General features: G+C 51.6%; 1 protein-coding gene across 1 annotated transcript; it reads left to right on the top strand.

Annotated features, from left to right (window-relative positions):
* Positions 1-299: 299 nt before the first annotated feature.
* Positions 300-8,609, top strand: TSEN54 (tRNA splicing endonuclease subunit 54). The gene is made up of 12 exons (XM_074160400.1): positions 300-353; positions 489-641; positions 1,946-2,009; positions 2,153-2,236; positions 3,270-3,368; positions 3,676-3,728; positions 4,081-4,179; positions 5,286-5,920; positions 6,479-6,539; positions 7,260-7,376; positions 7,985-8,029; positions 8,459-8,609. Exons 1-12 carry the CDS (start codon positions 325-327, stop codon positions 8,607-8,609), a joined length of 1,590 nt encoding a protein of 529 aa, XP_074016501.1. The 5' UTR covers positions 300-324.
* The last annotated feature ends 1,257 nt before the right edge of the window (positions 8,610-9,866 follow it).

A 9,866-nucleotide genomic window follows, 5' to 3' on the forward strand; every position in this document is an offset into this window, starting at 1 on the left:
GGGTTCGAGCAGCCGGGTGGGCGGCTGGCAGCGGTCACGGTCAGCGGCCAAGGGCCCGGGGACACAGCCCTGGGGCGAAGCTCGGGGCACAGCCCTGGCACGTACCCAGGTGCAAGGCCCTGGTGCAAGGCCCTGGTGCACAGCTCAAGGCACGGCCCGGTGCGTGCCCGGTGGCTGTCTCGGTGCCCATCCCCGGAGCACGCCCCGCTGCCCGCTCCCCGCCGCTCGCAGCCCTCCGAGCCTCCAGGGGGCGCCCTAGCTCCCCGCTGGCTCTGCCGGCGCTAGGGCCCGGCGGCGGAAGGAAGCGTTTCCCACGACGCGCCCATGGAGCCCGGCGGGTCGGGCCGCCGGAGGTAAGGCCCGTCCGGGAGGGAGGCAGCGCCGGCGGTCCGGCCCCGGGGGCTGCCCGCGGCACGGGGGGGGGTTGTTGGTACCTATGAGTGTCGGGGCGCTCTCCCCTCACCGTGTCCCCCTTCTCGCCCCCGCAGCGCGGCGGAGCTGGTGGCGATCTGCGGCCGCAAGGGCCCTCAGGGGGGCCCGAAGGACTTCATCCCCGACGGCTCGGCCGAGCAGGCGGAGAAGCTGCGCCGGTGCCGGGAGGAGCAGTGGCAGCTCCTCTCCGAGGAGCGTGTGGAGCGGCTGTAAGTCCCCGGGGGTGGGGGCGGCCCGGGGGTCGCAGGGCCGCGCTAAGCGACGGGGCACGGGGTGTAAATTCCATTTTTCCCTGGGAGGGATGATGTCGGGAGGGGGGGTCAGAGCACAGCTGCTCTCCGTTCAGGTGTTGTCACGAGTAGAATCGAGCAGTTAATAGCAGGTAGGTGTTAGCACAGTAAGTGCCCTGGCCCGGTCCCCTCAATTCACCCCCTCACAGCTCCCTGGGGGGGGACCAACAGCGGGGCAGCTCACCCCGGTGTTCCCTCGGGAGGAGAGGGTGATGTAGGCACACTGGTGGCTTCCATGTGGGTGTTCAGAAAGTCCCTGGAAGGGCCCTTAGTTTTCTCACGTGTGTGCATAATCCCCTAGCCTTTGCAGATGGCAGCCTGAGCTACAGCCCCCTGGTTGATGCTCATGCGTGGCCTTGGGCAGATTCGGCCGACTCTCGGTGTCCTGGGTTTATCAGTTTTGGTGGTTTCAGCAGCGCTGCCAGTCTCTGGAGCTTATCGTTGCTCGGGAGATTTTCACCCTTTACCTCTCAGCAGACACTTTTCCTGTTTAGCCTGCTGTTTTCTGGTAACGGTTTCTCTGCACTGATAGCAGCAGCAGAAACTATTCACATAAAATCACAGCACTGGGGACTTTAGAGAGAGAATGGCAACCTCCAGCAGACAGGCAGGTCAGACAGGGTGGACCGTTATCTTCCACTTTTGTCTCAGTCGGGTTTCTTCAAGTACATCCATAAATGCATGTCTGGGGCATCAGTGGAGACTCTCAGGATGGGAAGGCGACTGTATAGGTTTAGGTTTCCTTTCAGATGGGGAAATTGTGCTGGCTAAAAGTGTAGAGCAACTCCATGGTGGACCCTGCAGGTCTTAGCTCCTGTTTCCTTGAGCCAGGAATGTTTGCATTCTTGCAAAGTTGCCCTCCGCTTTTTCTCAGCTATTAGTTTTTTCCTGTGAGATCATGTGGGTGGAATCGGGCGATTTGAGAGTCTTGGCAGCATCCTTACAATTGTATGATGTATCATGGCCACGCATCTCCAGCAGGCTGCTGTTGGCTACGGACAGGCGATGCTGCTGAAGACGCTCTTAACTAGTTGCTGGTGATAAAATCTTCAGCTGATACTGCTAGATCCAGAGGATGGTGTCTTTCTAAGGCCTTGCCCTGTAAAAATGCCACCTGGAAGTTTGCTTGCCTTTTGATACCTTCCTCGGCTTGTTGTCTTGCTACAATAGGAGTTCATAGTAGGACATGCCAGTAATAACAAACTAATCTTTAACCTTCTCAGGGGGAGTCTGGTGAAAGCTGAGTGGAAGCCAGGACAGGGCATCGTAGAGCTGCAGACCCCTGCGGTGAGTCTGCTGCAGCGTGTACTCAGTGCCATCATCTCCCGCTGGCCGTTGCAGAGTCCTTAATTTGCTTCTTGACGTGGGAGAGAGCCTGGTTGTCAGCGGGGAACACCAGAGCCCATCGTGGATTTGTGCTTCTCTTACAGGGAAAGTTCTGGCACACCATGGGGTTCACAGAGCGTGGCAAACAGTGCCTGCTGCCCGAGGAGGCTCTGTACCTGCTGGAGTGTGTAAGTAGGATACCCGTGCATGGATGGGGGCGTTGGGTCCTTCCTGAGTGATTGGATGAACTGTAGCAGCTTTAGGCTGCAGTCTGAAATCACTTGACTTGTGTGGGGCACTGCTGCAGTTTGAGCAGCTGATAAACACCTGGTTCTCGGGGAATTGTCTCTTTTAGCCTGTTTGCTGATGGAGCTGTTTGTCTCCAGGCCATGGGTTCATATGTTGTACTCCAAAGCAGCCTCTGTGTCATTGACAGTGTGTATTAGTTGAATCGGTGGCCAGTTTATCCAGCTGGTATCGTGGTAGGGCTTTTTTACCTCTGGTGAATGATCATAAACAAATGGATAAAAATAAAATTGTGTAGTCAGTTGCTGAGTACAAAACCTCTCCCCAGAAGCAGAAAAGACCTGTTAGGTGCCTTCAGCCCATCCCATGGGAGAGATGTTGCTCTTAGTGTTTTGTTCTCGTTGTTTAAGAGTAAACACATTTGGAAAAAAAAAAAAGGAAGAAAAAAAAAAAAAAAAGAAAAAAGGCAGCCTAAAACTGCCTTCTGGAGGTTCCTTGCTATTGCCTGGGGCAATCTACTTGTGGGATCACTGGGGCTGCACTAAATGCTTCTGAGGAGCCACCCATTGACGGCTTCTGAGGATGCTGTCAGTTCCTCTGCTCCAGCTCTCAGTTGTGCTGGTCATAAATGTTTTTGTAGTTGTGTTGTGTCCTGAATCACTGAGATCATCAAAGTTAAAGAAAATTATCTCCCAAAGCACTGATTATTTTAACAGTTGAGTGTCATGCTCCCAGCTGCATCCTCCAAACAGATGCCGCGCTGGAGCAGGAGTTGAAAGATGTGGGTGGGGACTTGTTACCTGGTTGTGAAAACCAGGACATGGGGGAACTGGGCATGGGAGAGGGACTGTAAGTAATCCAGGTGGCACATGGGGAGGCATGGATATCGTGTGAAGGAGGGTGGGAAGAGACTGGTGTGAGCTTGCATGGATTTGTTCCCTGTGATTCTCTCAACACCAAGCTTTTGGCCTGCAGGGCTCTGTTCAGCTCTTTTACAGGGATCTGCCCTTGTCAATCCAGGAAGCCTATGAGATCCTGCTGTGCCAGGAGGCAATGAGCCTGCCACATTACCAGGTGTGTGGGGACCTTCAGCTATTGCAGGGAAGGTGGAGGCAGAGACCCCAGCCTCTGCCACGCAATCTCTTCCAGTGACTGAGAGCAGAGTGGGACGGTTAGGGAGGGAAGGGGAGTCATTCTCAGTTTTTCCCACTTGCCTTCTTCCAGATGATCAGTTCCTGTTTCCCTACCTTTGCTTTGAGTCTTTATCCTGGTGGTTTCTCCTCTGCCAGTGCCACGCTGTTTGCCCAGTTGTAGCAGAACTGAAGTAAATTGTTTGGTTTTAGGGTAGTCATTTAACCCTCTTGCTTTCCTTTGCTCTAAGGTGTTCAGCCACTTGAAGCAACTGGGTTATATTGTACTGAGATTCGACCCCAGGTAACCAGCTTTTTCTTTCCACGCTGCTTTCTCCTTTCTGAAGACCCTGAGCAGCTCTGTGCCCACTGCGTGGTCCCAGTGGAATGGCAGAGAAGAGGACTTTGACCCTGCGTTCCGTCTCTTGGGAGGATTAAAGGCTAAAAGTGGCACTCTACCCTTCCTTGCTCCTCCCTCTTGAGGAGGTGATTGGGAACATGAAATGGGGCATGAACTGAGGACCACCCTGGTCCTGCTTGTGGATTTTCTGTGCCTGGAAGAAAAGTTTTTGTTGCTGTGTTCTGGGGGCTGAGCAGAAGGGTAGTTTCACTGCCTCACCCTGCTGTCAGCCTCTAGTGTTGGTGTCTCCTTACAGCACTGTCCTGTCTCCCTACGAGAGGCAACTGAACCTGGAAAGTCACTGCCAGAGCTCTGGGAAACACCATCGCAAAAGGAGGAGGAGTTCCAGCCCCCGGTAAGGACGTGGCCCAAAGCATTCTTCCATCTTCTCCGAGGCTCTACAGCTTGGCAACAGCATCCTCAGCCCTTTGTGCTGTGGGGGACCTGTCTGGCAGAGCTGCTCTTGGCTGTCCCCAAGCAGCGCAGTGCTTTTCCTGAAGTCTTTGCAGTGTGCCCTTTTGTCACATCTGTACTTAAAGCAGGGCTAATAGGGGCAAACTGCTCCTGAGCCTCCTGGCTGCAGCGGTGAGATGCCAGAATAGAAGGGTAGAGAGGTCAGAAGAAATGCATGGCAGATGTCTCCTCTTGCTCTTTTTTAGAGGGAGCGCAGACACCACAGTGCACATCTTGCACTTATCCACCCTGTGCTAGGACTGTACAGCAGAGTGCGTAGTTGAGTCCTGGTCCTTGCACATGGCCCCTAGACATGCGCCAAATGCAAACAGAAGCCAACAAAATTACTAATTTTGCTAATAATTATGATAGCTTCCAGTAGGTGGCGTCATCCTTTTAAGAAACAGGGGAGGACAAGACTGGTGTGCAAGTCCTTTCTTGTTAACAAGTAAATCAGTGCCTGAGGAGTTAGGAAATTTTAGGAATTGAGAGATAAAACTGATGGTTTAATAATTGCTCCATCTTCTGTGGGACCAGGGACTGAATCTCATACCAGTAAGGGGTGCTGGCAGGAAGGTTTCTACCTGTCCTGTGCTGGTTTGGCTGACGTCCATCATGTTTGGATCACTATATGTGGTGTGCGGAGGCTGCATGGCAGGTTGGGAATGTGTGTCAGTACAAATCAAGGCTGGGATTCTCCTGGGCATTGAAGTCAAACCTCATGCAGGACCGCTGAGTAGTTTATTCTGCCTTTGGCATTCACTGCTTGTTTTTGGCCTGCCTTTTTCCCTTCTCATTTTGTCACACAAGCAAACGCCCTCCTTCCAGCCAGCAGGTTGTTGTCAAGGGTTTGCAGACCTGTCTGGGGCTTCCTGCCACCTTTGCCGTCCTTGCTTTAGACTTGGCAGACTGCGTTCCTCCTGTTAGCAGGGAGGAGGCAGGATTCAAAGGGAATAAAGTTCCACCACATGCTCTCCCTGTCTGTTATGCTGCTGTTTCTGTCTTTAGGTCACATGAGAAGAAACATAAGGTATGTGAAGACCTTCCAGAAGCTGAAGGGACCTCAAAAAAAGCTGCAGATGACTGTCGAAACTCCAGCTGCCTTCCCATGGATGAAAAGCCCTTGTCAGAGCAACCAAAGAAATCAGATGCTGGCGGTAGAGAGGGAGAATCAAACCCAGTTCCTCTTGATACAGGACAAAAGAACTCCCTGAGCCCCTCCTGGAGCCGGGCTGGAGACCACAAGGAGAGCAGCACTGGCAACCATGCACCACGCTGGGATTTTACCACCATTATCTTGCCAAACGTGGCCCCAGACCAGCTGTGCACAATTCTGCCCTCACCTGACAAAGGGCTCCTACCGGAGAATGTGCCGGGGAGGGAGGTTAATGCATCTTGCTGGTGCGCACGCATTAATCAGAAACAGGAGAAGCTGTCACGGAAAGAAAGGGAGCAGCGAGAGAGGGAGAGCAGGTACAAGAGCAGTGTCAATGCTGACCGGGAGGTGAGGCACTGCTCCAACTGGCAGGAGTACAAAGCCCTTCTGGCACAGAGGAGCCGGCAGAGGGTTTGGAGACGACCGCCGCATCTCTGGGACCAAGCTGTCACACCGCTTTTGCGGCCAGATGAAGTTACCTCACAAGGTAGAGGCTCTGGGAACTTGACTGGGACCCCCTTTCCCCCCCCAGCTCTGTGAAACATTGCCTGGTGTGCAACAGCAAAAGGGATGACATGGAGAAGCTGAACATCAGTTTAGGGGATAGTACCTTGAGAAAGAGAATCTCATTAGAAGCCCTGGGCAAAGCAGGCACAGAAGAACCCAACCATGGACGTGGGGAGAGAGAAGAAAGCTTGTCCTCTGCCTCTCCATCTCTTTCTATAGGCCACTCAAGTGCCAGGATAAACAGGGCCTTGGGAGGTCTTCTAATCCGTTCCCCATGTCCTACTGTATTGCAGTCATTCCTGCTCAGCTGTTAGGCATGGGAAATCAGGGCCAGCAAGATGCAAAGCAGTTGCAGGGTGTTCTGGGCTGTGAGCTGGGAGGAGATGAGGAAGTTGAGGTCTTTGAAGTAGCCAGTGGTGACTGTGGTGCTGCCAGCCATTGTCGGAGGAGGAAGGCTCGTGGGTGGTGGTGGAGTGCTTGGGAGTGCCCTGGGAGAGAAATAGCTGGTCTGATCCTTTCCTGTTCCTTCTTCCTCCAGCTGTGCTCCTCCAGCAGATCAGTGTGCTGCAGCCCTCCCACATCCTGGATGGAGCCTCCCGGTTAGTATCCAGCCAGCCAGCTCGTAGCTGTTAGGGAGTGGGGGTGTCTTGTGACTGTCCCTGCTTGTGAGGTCTGAGAGATGCTCTCAGCAGCAGTTTGGGAGCTCCCTGGCATCCAGGATGCTGAGAGAATCCAGTGCTCTGCTCCATGACCCTGTTGCGTCTGTAGTGAGGAGCTGATACTTCCATGAAGTACCAGGTCCTGCAGCAACAGAGCTAGGGCATTCCAGGCCAATTAAAACATCGGGTTTGCTCTCTTTTCCTGCCATTGCCTCTCTGCACCGCAGCCAGGTAATCTTCCCCAGAGGTTTGGTTGGGTTTCACCTATGCCTCATCCCTGGAATGTGCTGTCATCCCTGCTGCAGTGATTATAAAACCTTGGCTTTGGGACTTTCAGTTCTGCTCCTGCCTCAAAGAGTTTGTGTGGCGTTTGTGTGGGCAGTCCCTGTAGGGCAGAGCAGCCCTGTGCTTCTTGCCAGGGGGTCTGCAGAGAATGGAGTGTGGCAGATGTGGGGCAGGAGGCTGCTCTGATCTAAATACAGGAAAGATCTGGAAAGTAACTAGAACAGTTGCAGGGTCAGTCCTTTGAGGAGTGAGGCCTTTCAAAGGGCTCACATTAGCCGGGCTTCAAGAGCTTTTGCTCCCTCTTTCCTCTGCTGTACCTTATACCTTACAACGTTTCATTCCAATATATATGTAGATGTGTTATCTCTTCTGTAGGCTGCAGGAGGACCCAGAGGCCTTGAAGATAGACTTCAATGTGTATCAAGCAGATGCTGTGGCCAAGTTTAAGAAGACAAACCCTGGGAAGCCATACGTCAGGATGTGTGTTCGGAGGTATCCATGGGTCTTATGCTCTGTTATGAAATGTAGCAGTTGTGGAAATGAAGTCCTAATGATCTGTAAATGACCCAGCATCTTGTGAGCTTTACAGATCATCCAAGTGCCTCCCCTGAGGGTGGTCCTGCCCAGAATTTTTTTTTTTTTCATTCAGTTCCTCCTTTGTTTGGAGGCTGTAGCTGACAATTTCCCCAGCCCTTGCACTCAGCCCACACTATTTGGTCATCTGATTGCTGCTCATCTCTGAGTGTTACTGGAGTAAGGAATAAGAAGCCACGGCTGTATTTATGCAATGCTTGTGAAACTCAGGTAGAGCTCAGTTTTGCAGGGAGCCATATGGTACCTGAATCCTCAGCCAGTGCAGATCCCTCTGGATTTCTGAAAAAATGTACCTACCCAGAGCTCACTATAGGCTCAGGGCCATGGGTTTAGTATTTTCACCTTTGTCAAATGTAACGTTAAGATCAGTACGAAGAGAGGATAGGTGTCCCCTCTCTTGCTGGATCCAGTATCTGATACTTAAACTCCATAAGCAGGTACAAAGTTTAGTCTCTGCCTTTTCTAAGTGTGTTACATATTAAAACTGTCCCTTCTCCACTCTGCAGCTGTAGTAGCCAGAGCAAGGAAGGTGGTGACGCAGTTTTACAAAGGTCTGTCATGAGCAAGTGGGGTGATCCTTGCTTTATAAATATTTTCATTTACGAGCAAACAGACTTTTCAGAATTAAAAGGAGGGAAAAGCAGGTCAGATGTTGATCCCAGCAACCTAAAGATCTTCCTAGCACAAAGGTATTAAGATTGCACTGGATTGGCAATTTGCCAGCAGCCCTGTGAGCCGCATCTAATAGGCACAGCGTGGAGCAGCGTGCAGTTGCCGTTGTTTTTGGCAAAGGATTTGACAGTTCCCAGTTCCCGGCATGCTCTTTCAGGGCTGGCAGCCTCCTGCTTTGACTAAAAGGGATGGGGAGGGTCGCTACCAACTCCTAAGACCAAAATGAGCTGTTGTGATCACTGGCCAGGACAGCTTTGTTTCTGTATTCTTCTTACTTTGAGAACAACGGGTTGTTTTTCTCTCTGCAGCTTCGATGAGCAGATTCCATCCCTTCGGGCTTTGAAGCAGGTTACGTATCAGAGTGGGGACGTCCCAGTGGTCTTTGCGCTGGTGGATCATGGAGAAATTGCCTTCTATTCGCTAAAGGAATTCAAGCTGCCGGTTGATGTTAATCACTGAAGTTGCTGTCGCTTGCAGTAATGGTATGGAATGACGGGAAAAGCTTTACTCAGGATCTGTTTTCTTGATTAATGAAATATTACAGAAAATAGAGCCTGTGATAACTGGAACCTTGGGTAGTTAACCACTTTATTCGCTGTTACAGACTTCACCCAACCGGATGGCTCAGGCATTATAGCAAATTTTACGGCAAACAGGTGTGTATGGCTTAGCTGGGCATTTCTGGACTGGAATACACACTGCTTTGTTCTTGAAGCCACTGGTTCTCCAGCTTTCTCATCTTGTGGACCACTAGTCTGCCTTTCCTATGTCATCTTTGGCTGACCTGTGGACTATTAGAAAACACTTTGCTGATGATCCTCTTGTCACATGTTAAGAACCACTGTGCTACACTAGTTGAATAGTTGGAGAGTCATTGAGGTCAGTCAGGGACAGAATAAGCTGATCAGATCAGTGCTGATGTCCTGAGCCTCTGTCATGCAGCTATGCCAACAACTGTCAGATCAGATTCTGATCTGAAAAAGGCACAGCCATAAAACTCAGCCACCTGGAGTAAAGTTTCCAGGCACTTGAGAGCAGGAAACTGCCTTGAACACAATTTCATCAGCCGGAGGTCACAGAAAACCCCAGAGCATTGCAGATGGCACCCCGGCATCATGCTGTAGCAGCTGTACTGAGATGCGTTTTGGCCACAGAGCATTATGCCGTATTAAAGTTTGGCCACCGATATCAGCATGCTGTACCTGATAGTCTCACCAGGTTTCAGCCTGACATCCTCTTTCCTGGCTGTGGATCCTTGTCTTGTATTTTGCAAGTGAGAGATCCCTGAGTAAAGAAGGAAGCTATAAATTCCTCAGGAGCCTTCCAGTCCTATGGCTGTTGTGCTCCAAACAGAGGACATTATTTTCCAGGCCCTGCTCTGGGAGCTTTCCACCAGGATATCCAGGTACCAAGTTTGTTTTAGCCTCTATGCAAAGGTGCCAGTGACAGGTGCCAGAAAGTCTGCTCAGTGCTGAGCGTGGCGGTGTTCGGTATTGAGGTTCTTCAGGACTGTAATAGCAACTGGTTTAGATGCATTTTATTTGATACTGTCTTAGTTCCTTTTGGACGTGGGGAGAAGGCTAAGCAATAAAAAAGCCTTTTCCAACACCATGAGCTCCTTAGTGTGGTTCTTAATTATGAGAGGGTGACACTCTTGGGGAGGCTACTGGGACCCCGGTGGCACCAGCTGGTGAATGCTTGCTCATGGTCATACTA

The sequence above is a fragment of the Numenius arquata genome, chromosome 17, assembly GCF_964106895.1.
Source record: "Numenius arquata chromosome 17, bNumArq3.hap1.1, whole genome shotgun sequence".
In the NCBI taxonomy this organism is placed as follows: domain Eukaryota; kingdom Metazoa; phylum Chordata; class Aves; order Charadriiformes; family Scolopacidae; genus Numenius; species Numenius arquata.